This window comes from Osmerus eperlanus, chromosome 18, assembly GCF_963692335.1.
Source record: "Osmerus eperlanus chromosome 18, fOsmEpe2.1, whole genome shotgun sequence".
Lineage (NCBI taxonomy): Eukaryota > Metazoa > Chordata > Actinopteri > Osmeriformes > Osmeridae > Osmerus > Osmerus eperlanus.
In genome coordinates, this window is record NC_085035.1 from 5040977 (window position 1) to 5068863 (window position 27887).

Below are 27887 nucleotides of genomic sequence, written 5' to 3' on the forward strand. Positions count from 1 at the left end.
CTTCAAGCACAGCAAACACGAACATAATACATGAAAGTTAGATAACATTAGTTGTTTTTACCCACGCTAACTTTCAATCTATATATGCGTCCATGTACCAAGCATTTGACAGGCAAAAATATTCTTCAACTTGACATTTAAGAGTAGCTAAATTCAGACTAAAATAGTACTGACTGAGTGCTTGCACTTAGAAAGGTGATAGGGAGGCATCCTTCTTGCTGTCTTATCAAGTCTAGATAGGACTGTCTCTTTTACTTTAAATAACTCCACCTACTCTGGTCAGAGATGGTGATAGCAAGAATAAAATGCATGAAGGACATAAGACAATACAATCTTCGTTGTTGATTATCTCAAAGAAATGTAATGGGTTTGCTTTTTATCTTTGATATTTCAATCCCTGATTATTCATGGCTTATACAATTAAGTCTAGTTACACTTTGCTTTGCTTTTTTAAATGCTTTCTTTCTACAGTGACTTCACTACTGTCATAAATACCATGGTGTTGGGTTTGAGTCATTGCTAAAAAGCATGAACGATAAACCATTTACCCAATATACATGTATACACAACTTAATTCAACAAGTGTTCCATGTTATTTATCAAACCTTTACCACCCTGACAACATCCTGTCTTCCCAGCTGACACAGTAGGAGTCAGAATATCCTTGCATGACTCCATCTCTATAGAATACTAAAGATTTCCTGTGTGTAATCCTGTGCATCCTCAATCTCATTAAGTCTCATTCTCTCTCTCTCTCTCTCTCTCTCTCTCTCTCTCTCTCTCTCTCTCTCTCTCTCTCTCTCTCTCTCTCTCTCTCTCTCTCTCTCTCTGTCTCTCTGTCTCACACACACACACACACACACACACACTCACACACACACTCACTCACTCACACAGACACACACCCTCTCTAAGCTGCTCAAACATCATGATTGTGTATGGGGTCATTGACTCAGTGTCAGTGGGGTGTAGGAGATAGAGCTGAAGCAGACTTTATCTCAGCCAAAGGCTGGGTGGATTAAAGACTTGTTATGAGCCATGGGGGTCCACCACAAAACTAGGCTGGTGGAATTTTACAATTAGTCCTTTTTGTTGAAATGAGCCGGGAGTCCATTGTCTAGCCATGACTTGATCCATAGTAAAAAGCGGATATGGATGAGAATAGTGGTCAACAAAAAAGTGTTATCCTGTTAAAGGACGCAGGCGTGACACAGGGGGTCCAGCTATGAAGCCTTTACTTAAGAGAGATAACCTGGCTTTGGGAGCTGAGAGTGGAGACAGGAGCAGCTCAATAAATCACTGTGGTGTATAGAGGGATTAGGTTGGGGCAGTTAGGTAGCTAGCAACCTCTTTACCACAACAACTCTATCAGACTGAGTTGGAGGATTTACCGTGAGACTACACTCCAATGTCGATTGTTCTTAATCTGCCATTTATGTTGTTTTCAAAAATCTCACCCTGCCACTACAAATTTATTAAAACTCTTTGCATTTTAAGATATGATCAGCTTGTGTATTGTGAGCTGTATTTTAGGAAATATCCCATCCACGGAATCTCCCAGATTACTGAAAAGTTTGGAATCAGGTTTTAATGCAGGAGGAATACACCAAACACATACACACCATCTCAATACACTTCCATTGAGTAGTATGTGTGTGTGCATGTGTGTGTTGAGGGGGAGGGGGCATTACCTGGAGTGGTTTTGGGTCCTCTGGGAGTGTCTGACCCAACAGCCAGCAGAATACTCTGCTGGCACACATGGAAAGACCCACATTAAGATAGCTCATCCTGTCTACCCACAGACAAAAGCCTTTCAATTGCATCTGAGGGCTCTGTGCTGACACCTCTTAGAGGCAAGAAGACAGGCCTCAGCCCTGACATGGAAAAGCGTTTTAGACACAATAACAGTTTGATTAACATGAATGTCGACTTTATTTTCTCCCTGCCATAGCTAATACATCAATTGCAGACCTGAATAGGGTAAATTCACTCATAATATACCTGTCATATCCAGAGGACAAATTTGTGTGTTGAAACCCCTTTGTATAAGTCAGACGTTGGCAACATAATTTGTCTGTATATTCACATTGAAACATATTTGGAAAGTTCCGCTGCAATCAATAGCCAATTTAATCAAAGTACCGACTAGACAGGTTATTCGTCAAACCAATAAATCGACTTTCCAAAGAATAATTCAAGTTATTCCATCTCACGCATGAGTAAATAAAAAGTCAATATCAAATCAACATGTCAATTTTAATGACAAACCATTCAAGTCCTATCACATTCCCCACAAACATATCTGACCGAGCATGACTAACACAACAAGCAGGAACGCCATCCATGGTGATCGATTGGCCGGTGTATAATTGTTTAACTTAGATAAGGGAAAATGGACGCAAGGGTCAACAATCACAAGTCATTCATGCTTAATGAAACTCTCACTTCCACAGAAATGGAGAGAAGCAAACACATTGTCAGCAAATAGTAGTTATCCATCAGTAATCAACCTAAAAGTTTTACTTTAACATTTTTTTTAAAAAGGGCAACGGTAGTATTACAATATGTGCATGCAAACAGAAATACTTCATTACTATTGCAAAAACAAAAAAACAAGTCTACACGATATTGCATCTTCTAACCACTGTGTATTCACTAAAGCCTAGAAAAATGTAATACAAACATATCACTATTTTACATCACACATTATTATGTACAGCGTCTTTCCATTTATAGACAGTTGCCTTTTATACAGCAAGATGTTCAGACTTCCACTGGAAGGAAAATTCATTTCAGCGTTGCAGAAATATTGCTGCCCTGAAACACCAGGAGTCCTTTCATGAGAGCTATTTGTGGCCAAATCCATGAATCCTCTCTAAGCTCTCAAACAAACAAAACCCAAAGTAGTGCAATAAGGAAGTACACTGTCTGCTGCACTCTGACACCAGACGAGCGACCCCACTGGACTTCCTGGGTGTCATCTGAAAATAGAGAAGAGAGACATTGCATGAGTACAGGAACCTGATGTGGAGAGATGCAAATCGGGGATATTGGGCCCTTCGCACGTCCCTCAAACCTGAAAACCCAGGCTTTGAATAATCTTTAGTGGGTCCCAGAGGTGGAAGCAGCCTAGGAACCCCAGGGGCCCTTCTGGACCTCAGTCGGGTGACTAACTGTATTGACTTCACTATGGGTCATTCTGAGCCGACTACCGACTCTTGTGATACCTGACCCTAAAGGGGTCGCTGTGATATATTGTTTTATTATTGTTGCTTGCTTTTTTTCCACAGGTACACTTGCACTTATAGCAGTTCATGTTGTTTAATTGTAACTTGTTTAACGACATGCTCTTATGGTTCTTCCCTTTGGCACTTATTTTTGGTTGTTCACAATGTGTGCTTCATGTTTTGGCTACTCGCAATGTTTTGTGGCTATCTCGTTGTTATGATCAGTGACCTATGCACTTTGTAAATCTCTCTCTTGGAAGTCGCTTTGGATAAAAGCGTCTGCTAAATGAATAAATGTAAATGTAAAGGGCCCCTGGAACAATGGCAGGTATGCCACTTCTTTTAAATTATCCTCAACACAATGAAGTTTGACAGGTAAAAAACTGATAATATACATTATACCTATGTGGATGGAATTGTGATCGCAATAAAAAAGGTATGAAATGTGTTTTGAGAAGACCTACAATTTAGATTCTAGTCATTGCTTTTGGTTAGAAAAACAACAAAATCAACACTCCACCACCCATCCATTATACTGACAAACGGTCTTACCACAGTCGTCATGGAAGACATCGTGGAAGCAGTGCAGGATTCCATATCCACACCTGCAGTATGAACAGCCCTTCTTAACCCACTCCCCTTGAGGAATCATGCCACAGGTCCTGCTCATGACGACAGAGGGAGAGAAGTTAGTCAAGTAGGAAGCTACACCAACTATATGCTCAGTTTGATCCATGTATGGACGTTCCTGATTCATACCTGATTCTTTTGTCGTATTCACAACTCCGTCCGGTAAAGTACGGAGGACATGCGCAAAAGCTCCCCAAAATGCAGGTCCCACCGTTTTTACAACAGTCCCGACTTTGTTTGGAGCCTTTGGATACAAAAAATATTATTATTGTTTCTAATAAGAGAAATGTCCTTCAATAGGAGTGAGAGTGAAAGGAGATTACATTTTTTGTTAATCACGCTTCTAATTGACAATGTCCAGAGCACTGGGCAACACGTTCACACACATTCCTTCTGTCTAATGTCTTCCGTCAAGGGGCAATAAAACCTAGCAGCTTGGTCGAGGGTAGGTCGACAAGCAAAAAAAACAAACAAACAAAAAAACGCCATAACTAAATCATATGCTCCAAGGTCAAGCCCACTGACATTGTCAAAAATTGCACCCAAATCAGCACTTACTTCCTGTGAGGCCGACGAAGGGAAGAACGGATCCTGCATCCCGATGTTTGTCTGGCGAGTTCCTCTCATTGAATTGGTTCAAATATTCAGCGTGCTGAGGTTCCCCGGAGTCTTGTGTTCTGTTGCATTCAGGTCCATCACAAGCTAGAATGCAATACATTTATATTAATTCCCTTACACCACATTGTCTCAGTCAAAAGCAGGATTTTGTCAGAAAACCGTAGCTTAGCCTACCTGCAGCAACCGTGATGAACTGGAAGGTAACGAGAGTGGACAGTAGAGTCCTAGAACACATTTAAAACAGGTTATCCCCTTTTACGTACAATTCATTTTCTATATGAAACCGGCGTTGTCGTGACTGAAGTCGATATTATTATTTAGCCATATTGATCCCGACTTACCTAAAGAGAATGATTGAACTCATTTTCTCCTTTACGTGCACAATAACACAGTAGTCCTACTCGGCAGCAATTTTACTACTTCTTTAAGGCTCTCCCAAACACTAAGTTAGAAGGCTACTCTTCCAACTCGATACCCCAAAAAGCTTGCCAGGTGATGCTCTCGGTCGAGCTGTAGCCTACAATTCTGGCCATCCAACTTGAGCGCAAATGTCTCAACCCCTTTCTCAAAGGCCAATTAGCACCTATTGCCCTGCCTTCTCCAGCCCCATACATAAACATGAGATCACACCCACCTCCGGAATCTGGACATGCAAATTACCTAGCGGCCCTGGCTCTCTTGGTTAAGTCTAAAACTGCCAATTACGACGCCTTTATCCTACAAGCATTTAAATAACACCAAGAGTTTTCCACACCGATATAACCTCATGTCAATATCACAATATTCATCTTACCTGAGAATATTTTATAATATAAGTATGCTTATTTTCAGCAAGTTGGATACAACCTGGTACAATATACAGGACATCAATGAAAATCACAGACAGAAGTAACGTTGGACACAACAAATGGCAAGCTAAGCGAATAGACAGAATAGCAATCAAACATGTAAAATCATGCAAAACAACACAGATATATTGTTGTGGGCCTTATAGTTTCCCCAATCTGCTTTCAGCTGTACAAGGAGATCTCAGAGAGAAAGAAATGGGTAGCCAATTCAACTGAGACCATTTGCATGCACTGAGAGAGGGTAGGGACAGCTTAGATATCTGCATAGTCTGCCTGTATGCATATCAATGCTTCATACATTTCACACTAAGTCTCTTTGCCAGCTGCCTTTCCATAACAGTGAATCAAGTTCTTGAGTTCCTGGATGCCTCCCCCCCTCCCCAGTGTCACGGTTTTCTAACTGGGAAGTGACCTTACTACAGATTTGCAGGTACTGGGAGATGCCAGACATTGACTATGCTGTTACAATGCCAGGATCTAGATCACACAGTACACTAAGTCAATGTGATGGGCTTCTGTATTTAGACCTGGGAAATGAAAAGCAATCAGTGTTATCAAATACCATTGTTTTCTTTACGTTCAATGTACACGACAGTGGGTGAAACATTGCCCCTTCTACCTCATAAAATGTACATGAACAACAGCACACACATCTTTGCGATTATACTGTGGAAGAGCAGATAATTGGTGTATGACTCGATGTAGAGGTCTGACAGATGCTCCCAGGACTAATGAGCAGACAGACTTAGTTAAGGAAGCAGCAGTCACCTGGATGTCTATTCTTTCCTAAGGAACAGACAGTTGTAATTAGACTGCATCTGCATGTTCCTGCTACGTGAGGTGTCTTTATTGAATCTGGGCACAGGGGACTTAGAAACCTGTTCTTACAGAAGAGATTTGTGTTCACTGTGTTTCGACAGGAAATGTAGAGAAATTGTAATTGAAATATACCCAACATCTGCAGTGACGAACCCTACTCAACAGGGACTCAATAGTCTCTTGACATTTTTGTTAAAATGTTTGAAATATGAAGTGATTTTATTGAACTGATCCTGTGTAAACATGTATTTAAGTAAAGTGCATTTTATTGGGATATCTCTGATAGTTATTCACATATCCGGGTGGAATGTAAAATAATTAAGAGGAATTCTATACAAACTGGGTCTTTTTGTAATCTATTTTCTAAAAACTTCAACTATACTACATGAAGTTGTCATGAGTTTGGGGGGCGGATTGAGAGAAGCAACCTGATAAAGCCAAGTGCCAGACAGAAATGATGGTTCACGTGTCTGTGCAGCTGATGGAATCTGAGTGGTATTAAATCAACCACAGGGCCGGTAGTTCATGTGGCAAAGCATAACCTCAGACAGTGTCCATGGGAGAGGTGGTCAATGTTCGTCCATGAACCGTTAATAGGCGACCTTGGTCACACTGATAAACAAATAGTCCCATCTGTCAAACACGTCAGAGGGTTTTCAGACGGAGGGCAACAGTAAGTCGTGTGACTTTACAACAGACATTCTCATCCTACTGTTCAAAAATTGAGTAAAAATAGATTTCACAATAATTAAATATGTTCGCCTTGAGCTGGAGGAGAAATCATTTCATTTGGAGATAATGAAAAGAATTCTAGGAATTTAATGAAAAATGTCAACTATGCGTTAGACCCATGGTAGGTGTATGTGGGTGTGCATGTGTGTATGTGTGTGTGTGAGTGGGGTTAATTACTGATGAATTATGGCGGCAGGCTATCTCCAATGATGAATCAGAGCCAAATTATGTCCGCTAATGACTGGGAAGTAAGGGAGGCCTCTTGTTGGTTTTCAAGGTCAGAGATCTTTCAAAATATATTTTTTTGTAACCTTTTTTCTCCCGGTTACCTTGAGGGGGCTTGGTTGTGACAGAAATAGGAGGGAGTCAAAAGGTGATTTACTCTGTCTATGCCCAGGTGCATTGGTGTCTGGCGAGGCTGACAACCTGTCATGTTTCCTGTCAGGAGCATATGTGAGGTAATTAGAGTGACAGAGATGGGAAAAGGGGAATTGCAGGTACTGATTTATACCTGAGATGCAATGGTGAAACTACACACCAGAAACTGTTGAATAACACACAACAGTGAGACTGGCTAGAACTTCAAAAACTGAATCCCCATGGTTTAATCTACAAAATTAGTATATTCAAAAGTATATTCTGTAAACAGACTATATATATAACATTTAAGCAAACAATCTTTCTTGCTCCATTGTATAGGTAGGCAATAAAAGTAGTGGCTGTGATGCTACTAAATAACAAATTATTCAAGGAGTCCCTAAACTTTTATCCTATTAAATGTCTGAAGGAAAGGTAGATTAATGAAAACCCACATAGTTGAGATAGATATATTCATTATAATGACATGTCCTGCAGACAACATTATTGGTATTCCTGAAATCAAGCGCTTGCTTGGTAAGTCTACTAAGTTTACTCCAATAGCGTGCTGTGATTAGCACCTGACATGAACAGCCTTTGGTTTCTTTATATTACACCTTCACATGCAGGGAGTCAGGTGGCTGAGCGGTTAGGGAATCGGGCTAGTAATCTGAAGGTTGCCAGTTTGATTCCTGGCCGTATCAAATGACGTTGTGTCCTTGGGCAAGGCACTTCACCCTACTTGCCTCGGGGAGAATGTGCCTGTACTTACTGTAAGTCGCTCTGGATAAGAGCGTCTGCTAAATGACGAAATGTAATGTAAAATGTAGAGGTTCTTAGATGTGATAATACAGCAACAGCTTCTTCTTCCAGTGTTACATTCTTGACATGCCTCTGCTCATGGGAGCCTCCTGCTGGTAGGCCGGGATTTCACACATTGCTTTTTACAAGCTCGCCAAAATGGTGACATGCACCTGTTAAATGTCAATGTATGCCAATTCATCGTGTATGCAGCTCTTGTGGACAGCCCTGCTTGAGAGGATTTCGTTCCCCATTACGGCTTAGTAAGTGACTGAGCTCCCCACTATTTAATGTCACAGCCAATCATTTCTTTATTCCGGGTCATCTTCTGAGAGGTAGGCAATTTTAGCTAAGCCTGAATGTGTGATATATAATTCAAACATATCACATGGCAATGTGTGTGTCTACGTTAGGCTTTTCCTGACTCAGCAGCCAATGCGTTCCACCATTACCCAGCTGAAGCTGTTGTTTTCTGACAAGGGATTTGAATATAAGGGCCATTGCATGACCAGTGTCTGGACCACATGGCTGTGACTGGACCAGAGCTCGATCAGTACAGGTGGAGTTGATTACCTGCCATCTCTCTGGTTAAGAATTCGAGCAGATTTTACTCATACTGTGCATCCTGATCTGCTTTTTCGAGAGCATGCCCCAATGTCCCTCCATCTTTGAGCCTGTTGTATCTCCTTCCTCACCTTTCCTATCCTGTTTCTCCCTGCTTCTCGCTTTCGCTCTCACCCTGCGCTCACATGTCTGTCCGTCCCCCCTCGCTTCCTCCTCTCTGCTCGTCTCCAGTGTGTTGCTGTGCATGTTTGGGCATCGGGCCTGCAGGAACGCTGCAGAGCTTGGCGCTCCCCGGGCTGTCACTCTCCACCGTGTTGGAACACCTCCAGGTCACCGGGCTCAGCCAGTTGGACCATCATCATGATTTATGGATTCAACAAGGGTGGGCGATTAACACAGCGCTCGGTGGCAAAGTCAAGCTATGCTGTACTTTTACACTTCTTCAAGCCTCTTCTTCTGACACCCCCCCCCCCCCCCCCTCCCTGCACAGCCGCAGACAGGGTTGTTTGGAGTCGTCGTACTCGCAACACTAGTATCAAGGACAACATCGAATGGGTGCTTTTCAGAAACAGGCCCTGCATAGCTTGTCTGTGTTATGGTAATAGTGGATAATATGGATATAGTTCAGTTGCCCAAAGTCTCCCTTAATGAAACCTTGTTACAACTTGCTTAGTGATACTCTTCGGCTACAACGTTTGAATATGAATCTTTTGACAGACTTGATTAACATTTGAGGTAAAAAAACGGACGATATAATGAAAAATAAATCATTACCAGCCATGCAAAGGTTGTGAGCGCCCCTATTGAGTAGACGGTGAATGACATTGCTCTTTCCCCATCCAAATTGAAAGGCCACGTCACTCAAGTTGTCAACCGTTCTAATAAAACCCATGAAATAAAGCAATAAAGGACAAAACAGCTTAGTTGATTTAGTATTTGATAAGTAATTATACATTTTAAATATTATTCTTTAACCCCAAACAGATAAATAGAATAAGCATACAAATAGTAAGTGTAGAGTAAACAGACAAATGGTAAAAAAAGCACAGTTTAATGACAATTGAAGACACAGATAGTTCTCTCGCCGATGCAAATAGTCAATAGTTATAGTACAGAGCAGTCGCCTGTAGATATTATATTACATGCCATTGATACTGAAGACCACCTTTCTGTATGCAATATGCAATAAGGTTAAACTGGGTTAGAATGTTCTCCATGTATGTGCATTGACATGTGATACCGTAGGACACCCTTGTACTTTATGGAACACCACGTGCAGGTCTATTTATACAGCATACATGATGCTATTTATACACATGTGCAAAGTATGTTGGATGGTATCGTATATACATGAATGCTATTAACAGAGCTTTCCAACTTGAGACAGTGATAGTTAGCTGAGGAACTAAGCTTGGGTGACGTGTTCTCTATAACGAGAGAACAGCATTGGCTGTCATGTCCAAATGCAACCAGGATGGAGGACTTGATACACATTTGATATGGTTTGGCTCAAGCTGGCAGTGTAGTCCCCACTCTTCTTATAAATGTCAAATGTCATGTGATGTCATAAATACTTGAGGTCCTAACAGAACGAAAGGCACGCAACATCTACAATAAACTCCTGCAGCTATGCTAAGACGGTCAACGATCAAGATGTAGTAAAAGATGCGTGATACAGTTGGAATTGAGTTGTATTTGTTATTCGTTGTATTGTTTTGTTTGTCTTCGCACATGTAAAGCGTCTTTGAGTATTTAGAAAAGCGCTATATAAAAATAAATTAGTATTATTATTAAAGATACCTAGCTGTGTGCAACTGCAAATTATGTTTCTCAACCGTGTTTATTTCTAAAGACTGTTTCCCTTTCCCTCGTGTACTGTGCAAGCAGAGGTATTGTGGCTGTGTGGGTGTGCCATGTGTGGGAATCTGCCTTGCCCCAAAACAGCTGCAGTCTGCATGACAAGCCTCAGCGTCAGACAAAATGAAGCGACCTTTGTTAAATAAAAGATACGTTTCCGAAATGTTTTAAAATTCTTAAGCAGTAAAAAAAAAAAAAAATGCAGGAAGGAAAGGGGGCACGGCATCTCGCTGAGTGATATAAATAGCAGATCCAAGCATGCTGGTCACACGGGGCCAGGTTAATTACAGTTGACACTTAGCCATATATAGGAGCTGCGCCCTGAGCCTGTGAACAGGTTGTTCAAGTTCGGCAGAACACAACCACTGGTAAGCAATCCTTTCCTCAGTTTCTCATTACTCTATAGAAAAATGAATTTTTTTTCATGTTTGAATGATCTGTGACATATTATATAGAGGCTCAATTTGTTGTGCAAGTCATGAATGGAAGCCAATGATGTATATTAGGCAAACAAAACCTGTCTCGCCTTTTGACGAGGACCATATACTTAACACCTTTTTTGTGTTATGAATAGGACCATAAACTTAAATAAATCTGAAAATGTTGCAAAATACTTTTCTTATTTGGAATGGTTATTTATAATAATTTATAACTTAATGAACTAACTGGGATATCATGGCTATTCCTGAGGTTCACATTGGTGACATAATTCAAAAGCCCAGGACATCTTCTCAATTGGATAAAATAAATAAATACAAAGAAAATAAATAAATACAAAATGCAAAGTTGCACAAACCCAATGCCAATTATCATTAGAATTGACCTAAGAAATAACACTATGAAATCTACAAATCTACAGCTGGAAATTTTGTTTTTTTGCACAAAACATCTAATACAAGTTTAAAACTTTACTTTGTTTTCTACTTCCCTACTTTCTTACTTATTCCCAATTTTGCAGCATAGCCCTAACAGACATAACTAAATATAAACGTTATTCAAAATGACTTGTGGATGGTTGTCATTAAAGCATCACATCTTTTCTGTTGGTCGACAGAAAAAGCCATCATGACCACGGCAGAGGTGACCGGGTGCGATGCATCTATCATGAAAAATGTGTGGGAGATCAGACTCAGAGAGCAGACTCAGAAAATACAGTTGGAGCAGGAAAGATTGGAGAAGAGCGCTCTGGAGACGTAAGTACACCATCTCTGGAACACAACTCAAAACCTGTCATCAGTAAAGCATACAGTACAACTGCCAGCTAGACATGGGCAGTGCATACACATGGATCAAGTGTCACACCCTAAACAGGGATAGCCTCAGCTCATTTGGAACAGCTGAAGATAAGAAAAAGGGAGTATGGTTGCCTTGATTGTTAAATATAATTGCGATATTGTGACATTGAAATTGAAATGCATTTTGTCATTATCCCCATACACACATTCATACACACAGGCACACAAACTGACATACATATTCAGAGTCTGTCCCGTGAAGTGTTATGCCACCAACATTCCTTTGACCTATAATAAAGTGAGCCCTGATATTGAAACCTACCTTCCGTAATCTTCCCTATGGATGGTCATGGACTGTGGTGACACTGACCCCCTTCAGACTGCATCGGCATGATCCACTTATGTAATATTGCATCACCATGTCAAGAATGTTTGGCCTTGAAGTATATTTAGCGTTTGACTAGCCATACAGCTTATAAGAGCCATAGAGCTCATCGGAGTCATACAGCTTATGAGAAAATACAATATTTTAAAGTTTGTTATTTGTTAAAGATATAAAAATATATATTATATTATATATATATTTAATATATATATATATATATTTCATCATGCCTCTATGGAGATTATTTATTGCTAGTCATCACAATTTGCCAAAGTCTCAGACTGTTTTGACATGTTATACTTTATTTATGCCCAAGGGTGTACACTCCATGCTCCGATTTGACAATTTCCACTCACAGCTGTCTTTTAAGAAATCACAAACTCATCACCCTTTTTTGTCGCCCAAGCAGTCTGCAGGGACACTTCCTGATGGGCACATCATGGAGGCAGGATTAATCCTTTACTGTACTTTTCTTTTGCTCTGCTTACCTTTTGGGGGGGATTGAAATGATCAGTCGGCAACAGTTTTCTTTACAATGTGTGCCAAGTCTGAGCACTGTAAAGTTGCTTTGTGTTTCTCCCGTACCTCTGAGACTTCCTGTTCATGGTTAAATTACTTTGTGAAATGCCTTGAGATAAATTTGGTGTCATTATGAGCCGTTATGAGGTCATTAAAATAAGTCTTAACATTGATTTGAACGTGACGTGGATTGACATAATTGTGCCTTTGGTGTTTTGCAGAATCAATAAAGACTGGCAGAAACGTATGACATCGAATCAGAAGTATCCCAAAAGGTTGGAGAGCAAACCGAAGCCGGTAGAAACCTTGGAGCCTGTTCAGCCTTACAAGAACAGACACATGGGTGCAGACACTGGCAGAGGCACTAGATACCTTGGTTCTCAGAACCAAAGAGCCAGCCCTGCCACAGTCAACAAAAGCCTGTTAAAAAGTGACAAGATTCAAAGGCTGATCGCTCTGGCCAGCAGTCAACCAAGTGCAATGATTTGGTCCAAGTCATGGAAATTCTCCAAGTCGCTGCCCCAACCAGAAGAAGGCAGTACACCACCACCAGACTGGGGTAAATCTTGGCAATTTATGACCCTCCAGCCCCATATTGATGGCAAACCATGGACTGAGGAAAACAGCCCCACATCTCACCACGAAAATCACAGTATATGGCAGAAGCCAATGAGGATGTTGGACTCGCAAGACTTTGAGCAAAGCCTGCATTCACCAGAATGGGGAAAGTCCTGGAAATATACGAAGCCCGAAAGCGATCTGAAATCAGGAACTAAGGATGAGGCTAACAAGGAAGCTGGGTTGCATAGTTCGAAAAGCAGAATATTAGAAATGCTTGTTGAATCACAACACCACAATGAGGCATTGTCTTCATCAGAGTGGAATGAATCTTGGAAGTCAACAAAACCCCCGAAAGATGGGGAGGCCCACACTAATGCACCCACAAATGGCCCTTTCAATGAGCCTAAGAATGATCTGAAGAAGGATGGGAAATCAGGATCCCAAAGTATAGAGTGTTGGAAGTTTATAAACCGCCAGCTTCATGTCACTGATAACTCCAAAGAAACATCACACAACCCAGAGTGGGCGGACTCATGGAGAGCTGCGAAGATGGTGTCAAACAATAACAAAAAGGCCAAGTCTCCCGAACATTTTGAATATGGCGAGAGAAAGGATTCCAACCACGACCACCAGGTCATTATATTTGTTTCACGCGAGCACAAATACAGAGACCTCTTACGTGCTCAATTATGTGATGAAAGCAAGCCTACGTCTGAATGGGAAAAGTCCTGGAAGACAACAAAGAATCTCTCAAAACCAAGTGCAGAGGCAACCTTGAAGGCAGAGGAACCGAAGGAAAAGTCCATGGCTCAGAATCAAAAGGTTGGGATGTCCAAGGAAAATGATGAAAATATGGCAGGGGTGCAGCAGGGCATGTGTAAACCAACCATTATGTCAAAAATGACCAAATACAGAAATCTCATGAGTCGTCTTTTGATAGATGACATGCCCTATGAGTGGAATGAGGCCTGGAAATTCACGAAACCTCAGTCGTCCAAGGAGACAGTGCAGTGGTTAACTACTGGAATGGCAGATGCCTCCATGGTACTGAAACAACACATGAAGAAAAGATCATTGACCGATTGGTCAGAATCCTGGAAATGTGCTACACCTCACTCCCGCCATGCAATGCCCTCTGTGACTGAATGGAAAGAGTCCTGGTTTTCGAGATATCAACCACACGCAAGACGAGAACACTGGATCAAGGAAGCTGGGCTTAAGGAATTTGACAAGCAACATCCCAAATATGAGGTTTTCAACCTGCCCAAGAGGGCTTCAGCTGAAAAGATGTTTTATCACATGCAGGATGGGGAAAAGGGAATGGGAAGTGCAGAATGGAAGGATTCGTGGAAGTCTCTGAAGCATCAAATGCAACTGGAGCGGATGAGAACAAGGCCTCACAGATCCAGGCCTTTCAGAGAACCGGCCAGAGAGGAAAGACCTGTGTCAGAATGGGCCACCTCTTGGAGATTCACGAATCTAACGCTGAATCAAGAGAGCGATCTGTGGCAGCAGGGGTGGTCTAACATGCCACCTATCCGACCCAACAGGAACACGGAGCAATACAACGTCATGCCTGAGGAGGTCCCACTCAATGGACCAATAGCAGCAAGGGGTTGGGGTGAGTCCTGGAGATCTTCCAGACGCCACCATCGCAGTGTGGTAGACCAGCCAAGACCATCTACCCAACATGTAGAAGCACAGCCCCCTAGGAGAAGGAGGTCTGGGGCTGACTGGGAGGAGTCCTGGATGGTTTCTAACACAGAGTTCCACCATGACAGACCTTCCATGACTGAGTGGACCGACTCCTGGAGATGTGCTGTCTTCCACACTGATATCTCAGGGCAGGAACAGCCAAGACAGAACTGGCTCGACGAATCGATGGAAATCCAACCAAGGAAAGAAAAGCGCCAAGTGCCAAGAACCATGACCCACATGAGCCGATCTTTTGATTCTCAGGTCTTCAAAGAGAGGTATCCTCAAACCCAGTGGAATGAGTCTTGGAAGGCAGAAACACTTCAACATCACCACCAGAAAACCAACTACGCCATGGAAACAGCCAAATCCTCATTATTCCACCTAAACAACACCAATCCATCTACACCAGACTGGAAAAACTCATGGAAATTTGTGTGTATGCATTTAAATCAGAAAAAAGAATCTTGGGATAAGGAACGTGCCATGTTCCATTCAGAAAAGAAATCACAGGCACTTATGGATTATGATCAGGATATGAATAATTTCCAGCCTCAAATGAGCAGTCCCGCAGCCAAGTGGGGAAAGTCATGGAAAATGGCCAATCCCATGCCAAATGCAGAGAAAGGATCTTGGATACACAGCCATGCAAACCAGTCTCAATATGTGGTCCTGTGGTCAAGAAGCAACAGCGTGAAGTCGCTTTACACAAGTCTTAAAGAAACAGCCACTTTAAGACTGTGGGGAAAATCATGGAGATTCTTGAAGATTGAGGGTAAAGGAGTTTCAAAGGCTGGTAAAGGAAAGTCGAATGGCTCTAATGGATTGGTGATTGGTACTCAGAAAATCAAAACAAGGAAGCACATATATAGTCAAATAGATAAGGACAAGCCTGCTGAACGGAAGTGGACTGACTGCCATAAGATAACAAAAACTCAGCCACGCCCAAAGAGAGATTCTTTTATGAAAATGCCCAAGGCGGTAATAAAGGAAGATTCCGAATTTACACAGCAGTGGGCCGAATCTTGGCGGTTCTCAGACCAACCAGTGAAACAGAAGACGGAGGTAACTGTGACTCTCTCTACCTGGGGAGAATCCTGGAAGTTCCTGATTGCACCTTATCCACAACAGAATGGACCCAAGTCCAAGTAAGACAGCAGACATGAATGCAGGGCTTGACAAGGAGTTGATGAACACTTTTTATGATTCGCTAACATATCAGTAGCAAGAATAATTGTCGCCATCATCTACCACACACGCACATGGCACACACATACACACATACTGAATGACATGCTATAGTAAATGAAGGTGGATTGAAGGAAAATATTTGCAGGTTGAGTACAGATGGTTTGAAAAGGTCTGGGTGATTTTCAGTGGGAATGCCGTCTAGGTATTTAGCAAAGCTAAATAGAATTGTAATCATACTTCTAGCTGAATGCAATTTAGTTTAGAAAATGTTTACAATCAACAGGTTCTTTTTTGAATAAATAAATAACGTTTTGTCATTTTACTTTTCATCTTTGTCTCATTCTTAAATTATAATGGTCATGATCAATATTATACCAGTAAATTAGACAAGCACACATTCAATTAAACGTTGTAATGTAATCAATAAATGCAAATATTCACACTTGATTTTCACTTTTACTTAAATGCCAAGGAGCCACAGTACATGCAACATATCATTTTTAACAACAATATATTGGAACAAAATGTAATCAAAACGACCAGGTGGTTTAGACCTATGTCATCAGTGCTCATACACTTTTCATTTTAGCTGCCCAATCTCTTTTTTCCACAAACAACATGAGGTGAGACCAAAAGGATATTGTGCTATTCATAGTACAATATCATAGAATAAAAAAAAATTCAACGATGATTACTGCATAATAGTAGCTGCTCCCTTATACCAGCATCTATTCTTTGGATTGTGGAATACAATTGTTACTATCAAGAGATAAGTTGGTAGGATGTTAGCAGAGAAAAGACACTACATGTTTTGTGAAGAGAGGGTGCTTCACCAGAGCCTGTTGATGGAGGGCCCTACAGAGGAGCTTGAGGGAGGGGCCTGTGATGGAGCTGCACCAGGAGACCCATAGCAACGCTGCAGGGCTGGCCTTCTGAGCAGCAGTGACACGCGTGATGTTCTATTAAGAATGGAATAAAAGGGTCGGGTTGGCGTTAGCATTTTTCACTTTCACAATTAGTTGCTCGGGACGACGTTTGGGGTCAGCGTAACTTTTGGGTGTACAGAACCACAATCGGTGAACAATATGTGTCCGTTTTACTTAGTCAGTAAAACGTTGTCGCAAGAAAAACTAGGGCGCTTTAAAGAAAACCAATCACCATGCATCCTTTGGAAATAAATAGAAGCTGTTGACTGTGGCCATAAGCTTCCCCTATCCTTATCTTATAACACTGCACACAACTCAGATGAAGGGAGAGTATTTAGGTCATGCATGATCAGATGAAAACCGACCGCACACAGTATGGAGGGAACACATGATATGAAAGGGTTGGCTTTCTAGTTGACACGCCAACCTGACAAGTTAGAAGTTCAAAGGTCAACACCAATTAATAACCTAATTACATTTGGTCTCATGGTAAACTTGACTCCAAGCCAATGCTTCAGTTTAATGTCATTCCATGTTATTTGTGATTGTTTATCAGAAGAAAAGCATTTGTTAATTAACTGATAATTCGGGGGACATCTGTCATAAATGTTCTTGTTCGTAAACACGTGTTTACGAGACTTAGACTGGTTGATAGGATGCACAGACATCTGTAGCTTATCTGCATTTCAAATGATTTTTTTTGCGGGTTACTTGCTGTAGCCATTTCTAATACATTACATAGTTGTTTCTTTGAGATGGGGCACTTGATTTCATACATTTATTATAAGGAACACAATATACATATAACATATTTATATCTACATGTAAAGGTCATTTAAAATCTGAAACCAAAGAAATGTGAGTCAACTCGACAGGACATTTTGTGCTATTCTAATTATATTTCAACATGGAACATACTACCTCTCCAGATATGATTAGAATGACACTTGAAGAAGGCTAATGTACATAACATGTATGGAGACTGCAGCTGTGCTTGCCAAATGACATCAAACCTCTTTTTCTGTTTTGGAAAATTGCCAACTGTCAGGCAGCAGGGTCCTATGAAAAGCACACGTCCCCCGAGGTTCATCGCATTCACACATTGGATTGCAATTCATTTTGATAATTGTTTTCTATGAGTCTGTCGTTGCTACTCTCACAGAGATAATATAGCAACACACAAGATGAGAATCGTCTAGGGAAATGGAGCCCTCTCAAGTCCACAGATCAATACTGCTACCTTGCGCTCATGCATGAACGCGCAGGTACACAAAAGCACACGCAGCCGCGTGCACACGCACGGCGCGAGCACGTCGGCACTCACACACACACGCACACGCACACTCATACTCACGGAGGCACACGCGTGAATATTGTTTAACGCATGTGGAGGCACAGGAGCAAAAAGAACACATACCCAATTCATCAAGTAGATTCTAACACTTCAACACCGTGTCTCATTCCTCTCCATGGGGAGGTCTGAGGAGAGATTGTCTGGGGACACAATTAAACCTATTAACCGCATCAATTTACAGTTCGTTTACACAATCTCCGGGCTGAGCATGTAGCCGTATACTGTCTTGCTCTGATAATGGTTTGTAAAGTGAATTAGAGAGCTCTTTTTTTTCTGCCTGCCGAACAGGCGTGTCGCTGGGGTTCCAGCAGTAAGGGTAAGGGGGCGCAGTTGGCAGGTCACTGGTGTTTATGGATGGAGTCCACGTGCTGACAAAGGGCAAAGACTATAATGTTGGCAACTCTAATCACTGCTCTTGAGAGCATCTTGATTTCTGTGGTCAGAAGTGTTGAATTGGCAACTTTGCTTTGTTTTAGACCACTCCATTGATATGTGGACAACATGGTTGAGGGTGTGGGGTGGGAGCTTTCTGAAAAATCCTGCTATTGTACGTCATACAGGTGGCAATGTCTGTGATTATGCTCGTTAGATATCGTTTGATGTTCTAACTAACATTTGCATAATCCCTGTCACACTCCATAGCATGTTTAATTACACCAGCACCAGGAAAAATGTGTTTCTAGGTTGAGAGCTTGGATGACTGCAAATTTCCTTCTTCTAAATTCGGATAAAACCGAGGTTCAAATTTTCGGTCCTAAAAAATATAGAAATAATTTTTCCAATCTGACCTTAGACCTAGACGGCGTCAAAGTCTCTCAAAGCCAGCTAGTAAAAAATTTAGGAGTCACAATGGACCCAGACCTTTCGTTTGAGTACCATATTAAGCAAATTACTAGAACTGCATTTTTCCATCTACGTAATATTGCCAAAATACGAAAATTTCTCTCAAAGGATGATGCCGAAAAACTAATACATGCATTTGTTACGTCCCGATTGGACTATTGCAATGTGTTGTTCTCTGGCCTCCCAATTACCCACCTAAAAAATTTACAGCGGGTGCAAAATGCTGCTGCTAGACTATTGACCAGAACAAGAAAGTTTGATCACGTAACATCTACTCTTGTCTCTCTACACTCCCTATCCAAGCCAGAGCTGACTTCAAAGTTCTACTACTAACCTACAAATCTCTGCATGGATTGGCACCACTGTACCTCTCCGGTCTCCTTGCACCCTATTGCCCCGCAAGGACACTTAGATCTCAAGATGCCGGCTATCTGGTGGTTCCCAAAATTAAGAAAAAAACAGCTGGAGGTAGGGCGTTCTCATATAGAGCGCCTCTTCTCTGGAATAAACTACCCGTCTCAATTAGGGAGTCTGATACTGTTTCGACGTTTAAAATTAGGTTAAAAACGTTATTGTTTAGTCAATTCTACGACTGTTAAAGGTAAGTATGTTACTAGTTGGAGGCAACGGGGGACGGGTTGTTTCCATCCTTATTCTTTAAGTATAACTTATTTTAGAGTTCTCTTCCCCTGGAACAGATTTCATGTTCCAAATGAGGGGGGCTGTCGCTGTCTTGGTGTGTGGGTTTGCATCAAATTCCCCTTTTTTGCTCTGTTAAATTGCTGCACCAGTCCACACTTGACCGGTGGGGATCTCATTCTATTATGACTGTAACTGTTAGCTGCTCCTGGCATTCTCTAATCCCTGCTCTCCTCTCTCTGTCCCCCCCCACACACATCCCTTGTGGTGTGGGGGGTTTGAGTTGTCAGCACCTGCCTGGTCGTCGGTCAGCCAACGCTGGACCTGGTCGCGAGTCTCCCGGTCCTGTCCTACATCTATAAAGTTGAATAATGGATTTTGGTGTTTTAAAAACCCATCGACACTGTATGACTATGTTTAGCCTGTGTTCTGCTCCTCTCTCCCACCAACCGTCTCTGGAGGAGGGGATCCCTCTCTGAATTGCTCCTCCCAAGGTTTCTTCCATTTTTTTTTCTCCTGTTGAGAGTTTTTGGGGAGTTTTTCCTTGTCTTCCTTGAGGGTTTAGGTTGGTTGAGGGGCAGTTCTATGGGCATATGTGAAGCCCTCTGTGACATGCTTGCGTGTAAAAAGGGCTATACAAATACATTTGATTTGATTTGATTTGACCAGCAGTGAGCAATTTCCTTTCCCTGAGGACCATTCTACAACCTCTCATGTGTTGAGAGGTATCCCGTCTTAGCTTGGAGAACCCACAATCCTAGTTAATCTTTCGGACCTCAGCATTTGAGTGTTAATATTAATAACATTTCCCAATGCTAACTATAGTTTTTCTTATTGGGTGGTCCAAAAACAAGGACTGTATATACCGTTTCTTAGTAACATACAACTTTAGATAATGACAGATATGACAGATAGTCACTACAGTGCATCACCACATTGCATGAATGACCAGTCTGCTTGGCGGTGTTTACTTGGTTTTGATCAATTTGGCTCCAAATTAAAGTGAGATTCATTTGTTTCTACTTCGCATTAACACTTTATGATTGAGAGCTGACCCCTATAACTGTTACATGTGCCAGAAGAAAGCCACAAACGTGCACAAACTCCAATACTATTCCGGCTGCGAGGCAGCATCTATCAGCACACTCATGAAATAAGACAATGCATGGTTGCTTTTACACGAAAAATCATTTTATCATAAGAGTAAAAGCGTTATATCCTCTGTGTGTGTGTGGACATGTTTACGACATCAGTGTACGGTTTATGTGTTTGACATGTGTGTGGTTTGTGAGGCTACAAATATGACACTGGGAACAGTAATGGCTTTGGCTATGGCACCTGTTGGATGAAATGTGGAGAGCAAGAACAGAATGCTGTCACTTCTGAGGTATCCCACCAGAATAGATATCAGGACAGAGCTATGGCACGGATGCGTGCAGTGCAAACAAAACTATAACGGCTGAACTTTGGGCCAATACTGCCTCATGTAGAAGCACCCATCTCCCTTAAACAACAACAATAATTCAATAATCCAACAAATATTCCGTAATTGCTCATTATGGGAGACGTGCAGTGGGACTGGCATCCCCTGGTGGTATCTCTCACATTGCTGTCACTCTCGGCACCCCATGTGTTTCCACCATGCTGCTGCAAACCCCGCCCGCCCCTCCGCCCCCACGCACACCCACAAACACACGACCCCACCCACACAGACACTGCTGTGTAAGGCATAGCGGGGAGCTAGTAATGGCAGGGCCACGGGACTGCAGAGAAGGGGACTGCAGCCGACCCCCACGGAGCCCCGTAGGGACTCTACTGTTGAATAATGCCCACTAAGGCCCACTGCAGTACACAGGCTGTATTGTTATGTAAGTCTCTCTGCGAAGGACACTGTCAGAGAAACATAGCCAACAAAGTCTTATTTAGTTGAAAAATGGGGACGGCGAAGACACAACAGCTGGGTCCAAACATCCTCTCGTGTGTTGCTTTTTAGTCGAGAATCATAAACTGTGCACAGTTTTTCCAGTGTAGGCTGTCAAAAATAATTGCTGATAGGCCAGATCATTCGTTAAGTACTTATTTTAATGCCCAACACTGTCATTTGATATGGCATGAGAAGTGGCAAGTGATAATTGGCACGTGTCAAGTGACGAGAACAAAAATAATGGTATTCCAAAAGATTGTGCCTATAACTGGACCGTAGCCAATGGTGAAGCATAGACATAGTATCCACATTGATAAAAATAGAATTTTGGAGAGCCACGGTCATGCAGCCTAGTTACCTCCCTCTCATGTGGTTATATATGAGTTCCTCCCTTCTCCTGTAAAACCATTGTGGGACATCAACAGAAAAGACAAGGTTCACTATAATAAGGATAGTAGACCATAGGTAAGTATATTTTGAACGTTCATACTAGATATATTGACACAACACAGTGTTGAGTGAGCATTTATTTTGACATTGACTCGCAACTGAAATGGATGCCATTCAAACATTGAAAGCACAGTTCTAAGTGAATGCAATGCTGGGCGTTTGGTTTTTAGCACAAACCCGCTTGTTATTCTCCTATCCCTTGCCACTTGGGTTAAAATAATGAAATGGTTGTTTGGTTGCATGAGCCACAAACAGTGTCAGTGTTGACAGTCTGGTGTGCAACAACCGCCAGCAAGCTACGACTGTGTTAATTATAGCTTTGCATGTAACACACCAGTATTCTGAAACTTTGCTTGCCTGCAGCCCTATGACACTGTTCACAAGGGCAGGAACTTTCTTTCTTTGAATTTTCTTTGAATCTCAGTGAAACATGTCCCTCGAATGGAATGTCTGTTGTACTTTCAACATGCACTAGCATGCGGAAATGAATTCACAATTGGACAGGAATACCATGATGTGGGTGGGGGGTAGTTTGGCTGACGTGTCCTTGTGTTGCTCCCTGTCAGCAGGTGGCGAGATGCAGGACAGGGCAGAGGTGACCGTGTATGACAACTTCCAGCTCAAAGACCAGTGGGAGAAGAGAGCCAAGCTGTTAAGTGACAAAGAAAATCAGGAGAAGGAAAGGAAGGAAAAAAGTGCCATCAATGGGTAAGATTATGTTATTAGTGGAGGGATATCTGACTCCATCTACGATTTCCCCCCACCTGCTGTAAGTGAAAGGCAATCAGATATTTCATTGGTGCTGCTTCTGTGAGACAGGTGAGGTGACACTGAGAACGGGAAGAAAAAGAAAAAACGGGGAGTTAAAGATTATTTAAATGGAGATTATGGATCCCGCTTTCCCTTTGAGACGGGGGTTTATGTGCTCCTGGAGGACAGACTCCACGCAATCCCAAACATACTGCCTCTGACGGCTGCTCCGACTGTACTGTTCAGTTGTCACCCCTTTTTTCCCCCCGCTCTATCTCTTCCCTCTGATAGTCTATGTACTGAATAACATTATTAGGGTTCTAACTTCGGATTCCTTCCCCTGTTGTGGCCTTCATGTCATCCACAGGCTTTTTAAGCAGTGGCAGTATCGCATGGCAGTCAGGACGGGCACGGATGCTGTGTCCGAAAAGAAAGTAAAGGGAAGTGACATGTCTGACTTTAGGAAGTATGTGGTGAAAGCGTCTGGAGAAGAAGTGGATATGGCTCTTTTGGAAGCCAAATTTAAGGTGAAACCTCCTCCAAAGAAGCCTGCCGCCCCCCCTCCATCCCCACCGCCGAAGAAGAAACCACCCCCACCACCAAGGAAGGAGAGGCCCCCAAAACCAGTGGAAAAGAAGCCAGAGCCACCCAAAAAGCCGGCCCTGAAACCAGTCGAGAAGCCTCCTCAACCAATCAAAGACAATCTCTCTCGCTGGGGTGAGTCATGGAAGATGCTCAAATCTCCCCTTCGCCAGCAGAGGAGTGTGGAATCAAAGCCAGAATCCGTGGCACCCCGACAAACGAATGACAAAACATACAAGTCCCAGGGGTACGACTTTGACAAGCAGTGGGGATCCGAAGCGGAATGGAAAGAGTCATGGAAGCAGTTGAAAAACCATTCGGATGAGGTTTCAATGGAAAACATGTCCTTCTTTGAGATAATATCACAGGGGAAGTGGTGGAGGACCTACGAGGAGATTGAAACCTTTTCTCTTCCTGTTTGGGCTGGCACCTGGAAGACGGTCAACTTTAAACTGGGTCAGACTCCTGAGGACTGGGATCAGAAATGGCCCCAATATAAACGTGAACCGAGCGATAAACTTCTGAAGGCTCAGTTTATGGAAGACACCGTCAGCCTACCTGGATGGGAGGACTGTTGGAAGACCGCAAAGCCTGATGTCAAACAAGAAACGGAGAAGACAAAATTACAAATCCCCAATGTCTTCTTACCAGGTTGGAATGATTCTTGGAAGACCTGCGATATGGGTGTCAAACACAATGATCAGGCACCACCAAGTATGAGGGACTGGCGAGACTCCTGGAACTACTGCCAAGAGCACAAGTGGTTCTCGGCATCCATGGATTCCCGCTATCGTCATTATGCCACGATGATGGCAAAGCGCAGACTGACCAATGAGCTACGGGGCGGTCTGCTCGACAAGGAAATTCCCTCTGAGTGGATGGAATCCTGGAAATCCCCTCAATGTCAGTCTCAGACAGAAGAATCAGATGAATCGGAAGCCGTTTCTGAGCAGGACATGTCAGATGTACCACTGCATCTCCAGTTCCACAAGATAAATACGCCTTTCCCATCCTGGACTGAGTCATGGAAGGTTTCTTCCGCACCTACAGCAGGTGACGATGAACAGCAGTCCTCCACAGATTGGAAGGACTCCTGGAAAATATCCAATCCTAATATGAGCTCCGATTCACAGAGCCATGGAGATGTCGTGTTTTTGTCTAGAGAGCATAAGACCCACAGATACATGGGTGTCGAGCACGCGGAAGACGCAATGGGCCAGGATGAGTGGTCAGAGTGCTGGAAAACGACCAAGCCTGAACCACAGCAGGAGCACGAAGAAGAGAACGCGCCTGACAGAAACGACGACCTCTCTAAACATTCACCCGTGGTGATAGACATCCCTCTGTATGACTGGACAGAGTCATGGAGGCTCTCTACTCCCTTCAAGCCTTGTAACTCAAATTCACTGGCCAGGTGGAAAGAATCATGGCGGCTCTCTAATCTGAACCACGCCGAGCAGCTTGACCAAGGCGTTGTGTCTCGCTTTTACAGACAAAATGGCCCCAAACATCACCAGCACCTGTGTGAGGTGGAGTTGCCTCAGGCAGAGTGGAGCAACTCCTGGAAGTACCTCAAGTCGGACACTCTGGACCCGAACATGAGCAGGGAGGACAGCGAGGAGTGGGGCCAGAGCTGGAGAGTTCTCAACCCCCAACTCTACCTGAAGAAGGAGGCCTGGTGTGACCAGGCAACGCCTGAACCCTTCGCTGATCTACGTCTGCAGTTTACGTTCTTGTCGAGGGAAGACCGAATGGTGCTGAAGCCTGAGTTTAGTCCGTCAGAGTGGTCCGAGTCCTGGAGGTTCCTGAAGCAAGAAGCAGACACAAGATCTAAGTGAAATTGAAGAATATTGCAACAAAAGAACATACAGTGTAGACAACGTCATAATTGATAGTGTGTCTTTAGCTATAAGTATTGCTTTGCAATAGCTGATTTGGTGCACCTAGGAAATAAGACTGTGTGATTTTGAAATCCCAACAATAGCAATAAAAACGTTATAAATAATCAATCTGCCTCATTTCTTTTCAATAATCGCCAATTACAATGTCATTTACATAATAGCAATATCCATGATCAATAGGTCGCCATGCAGACCATCACCATTTGCAGTCAGCTGTAATTACATATGGAACATCGGATTTCCTGTTGATGACTAATGCACAAATTACAGATAACGATCCCAGTAAATACACCTGCATCAACACAAGGTACAACTTGAGCAACTAGGACATTTTAACAGCTGTGACTCTCACGCTTAAGTGAAAAAGTGTCAAGTTAAATCAAGAACAGACTGAACTAATTTCCACTAGAAAATCATGAATGCCAATCGTGAGCAATAAAAAGGGATGCTAATAAATATTCAAAATGTTGAAACACGTGCGTCAGTTCCACTGCGGTGACAGGTTGCACCCTGCGGTTTCACAGGGCTAATCTTATGCAACTTCTGTATGCGAAAAACACATATGGGAGCATTTACATCTAGCCATCTGTAACATCTAGAATATTGCAACAAAAGAACATACAGTGTAGACAACGTCATAATTGATAGTGTGTCTTTAGCTATAAGTATTGCTTTGCAATAGCTGATTTGGTGCACCTAGGAAATAAGACTGTGTGATTTTGAAATCCCAACAATAGCAATAAAAACGTTATAAATAATCAATCTGCCTCATTTCTTTTCAATAATCGCCAATTACAATGTCATTTACATAATAGCAATATCCATGATCAATAGGTCGCCATGCAGACCATCACCATTTGCAGTCAGCTGTAATTACATATGGAACATCGGATTTCCTGTTGATGACTAATGCACAAATTACAGATAACGATCCCAGTAAATACACCTGCATCAACACAAGGTACAACTTGAGCAACTAGGACATTTTAACAGCTGTGACTCTCACGCTTAAGTGAAAAAGTGTCAAGTTAAATCAAGAACAGACTGAACTAATTTCCACTAGAAAATCATGAATGCCAATCGTGAGCAATAAAAAGGGATGCTAATAAATATTCAAAATGTTGAAACACGTGCGTCAGTTCCACTGCGGTGACAGGTTGCACCCTGCGGTTTCACAGGGCTAATCTTATGCAACTTCTGTATGCGAAAAACACATATGGGAGCATTTACATCTAGCCATCTGTAACATGGGAACACAGCTTGGCAACACCATCAATCTACCAGGTAAAAATAGATCAGGCTTTCAGAGCCATAGAATACCCCACATCATACATGTCAGTAAGAACAGGCTTTCTCATTCGTATCTTCCAATGTTCAGAGCAAGGAGAATTATTTGATGTTCCAATTTCAGAATATCGGGCAGTGAGTGTGATGAGAGCCCTTTGTCTACCTGATAAATTCACCCTTTGTTTCATTACGAATTACCCAATGTATACACAGATAGTTTCAAGTCTGTCAGGATTACCTCCCCAAATCAAAAACAATAATTAAAAAAACAAAAAATTATGTTTTGTGTGGTGAGTTGTGGTCTGTTAATAACCTCGAAATAAAGGAAATTGACCATTACGATTCTTTCTCTAACGGACACAAGGTTTTCCTTTCTTTTGAGGCTTTTCCCAAACCACAGTTACCACATAAAATATAGATTTGGTATTTAATCACCATCAATATATAAGAGACCATTGCTTGAAATATATTGGCCTTTGACTTATCTCCTTGATGAAGAAGAGTTGTCAATGTTTTTTTTAAATGTGTTTACTGCTAAATTGTGAGAAGAAAATCGGAATCTGATTTAATTATGTACCCACATTTTTAAATGCTCTTTGGCATATCAAGATGGCCAAGATCTAGACAGGGCAGGTGTGTTTGGGTTGTATTCTCAAAAAACTTTTGTTGGCAAGTGAAGATCATACAATATGTATATATTATTGACAGATAATTGAACCTTTCTGATTGTTTTAAAAGTGTATTTCTGAAGTTAAGCTTATCAACTGTTTGCCAGAAATCTAAAATCTGAGAATCAACCTGAAGTAGAGTGGGGCTGTCATAAAAGCCTAGCTTTTTATTTCGGAAATAACTACAGTCATTGTTTTTGAGCTCAAGAAATATGAATTCCAACATGTTCAATTTAAGGCAGCTATAATTAGAAAGGAAATTATAGTAGATTAGATTATTATTTTAGGTATTTAAGGGATTTCAGGTATTATTTTACTTTTAATGTAAATGTTGTTTTCTAAGTCTGTGTTTTTGTGATAATTGATCATGCTGTACTGCATTTTATGTATTTATATTGTATTGTAATATTTTTTGCCTGGACCCCAGGAAGAATAGTCTCCACCATGGTGTAGACTAATGGGGATCCTTAATAAATAAATAAATAAATTTAAAATGAAACGACTGTGGTCTTAAATAAAGGGAG

At 42.0% G+C, this 27887-nt stretch overlaps 3 protein-coding genes across 3 annotated transcripts; 2 read left to right on the forward strand and 1 right to left on the reverse strand.

The window, feature by feature from the left end:
• Nucleotides 1-2237: 2237 nt before the first annotated feature.
• On the reverse strand, nt 2238-5111 carry tdgf1 (teratocarcinoma-derived growth factor 1). Its single transcript, XM_062484199.1, has 6 exons — nt 4817-5111; nt 4650-4699; nt 4416-4559; nt 3987-4101; nt 3780-3889; nt 2238-2981 (listed from the first exon to the last, which is right to left on the reverse strand). The coding sequence occupies exons 1-6, from the start codon at nt 4837-4839 to the stop codon at nt 2884-2886; spliced, it is 540 nt and encodes a 179-aa protein (XP_062340183.1). The 5' UTR covers nt 4840-5111; the 3' UTR covers nt 2238-2883.
• A 5635-nt stretch (nt 5112-10746) lies between these two features.
• LOC134038839 (uncharacterized) lies at nt 10747-16361 on the forward strand. The gene is made up of 3 exons (XM_062484449.1): nt 10747-10821; nt 11508-11646; nt 12814-16361. Exons 2-3 carry the CDS (start codon nt 11519-11521, stop codon nt 15998-16000), a joined length of 3315 nt encoding a protein of 1104 aa, XP_062340433.1. The 5' UTR covers nt 10747-10821; nt 11508-11518; the 3' UTR covers nt 16001-16361.
• A 5812-nt stretch (nt 16362-22173) lies between these two features.
• On the forward strand, nt 22174-25516 carry LOC134038868 (uncharacterized). The gene is made up of 3 exons (XM_062484496.1): nt 22174-22190; nt 22742-22883; nt 23293-25516. Exons 2-3 carry the CDS (start codon nt 22753-22755, stop codon nt 25343-25345), a joined length of 2184 nt encoding a protein of 727 aa, XP_062340480.1. The 5' UTR covers nt 22174-22190; nt 22742-22752; the 3' UTR covers nt 25346-25516.
• Nucleotides 25517-27887: the final 2371 nt, after the last annotated feature.

Bases quoted from the DNA above. Each gene is read 5' to 3' on its own strand.
- tdgf1 (XM_062484199.1), bottom strand. From the start codon at position 4,839: ATGAGTTCAATCATTCTCTTTAG. The intron at 3,890-3,986 runs GTATGAATCAGG...CGTCATGAGCAG, and splicing joins GAATACGACAAAAGAATCAG to GACCTGTGGCATGATTCCTC. The intron at 2,982-3,779 runs GTAAGACCGTTT...CTCTATTTTCAG, and splicing joins TGTCTTCCATGACGACTGTG to ATGACACCCAGGAAGTCCAG.
- LOC134038839 (XM_062484449.1), top strand. From the start codon at position 11,519: ATGACCACGGCAGAGGTGACCGGGTGCGATGCATCTATCATGAAAAAT. The intron at 11,647-12,813 runs GTAAGTACACCA...GGTGTTTTGCAG, and splicing joins GAGAAGAGCGCTCTGGAGAC to AATCAATAAAGACTGGCAGA.
- LOC134038868 (XM_062484496.1), top strand. From the start codon at position 22,753: ATGCAGGACAGGGCAGAGGTGACCGTGTATGACAACTTCCAGCTCAAA. The intron at 22,884-23,292 runs GTAAGATTATGT...TGTCATCCACAG, and splicing joins GAAAAAAGTGCCATCAATGG to GCTTTTTAAGCAGTGGCAGT.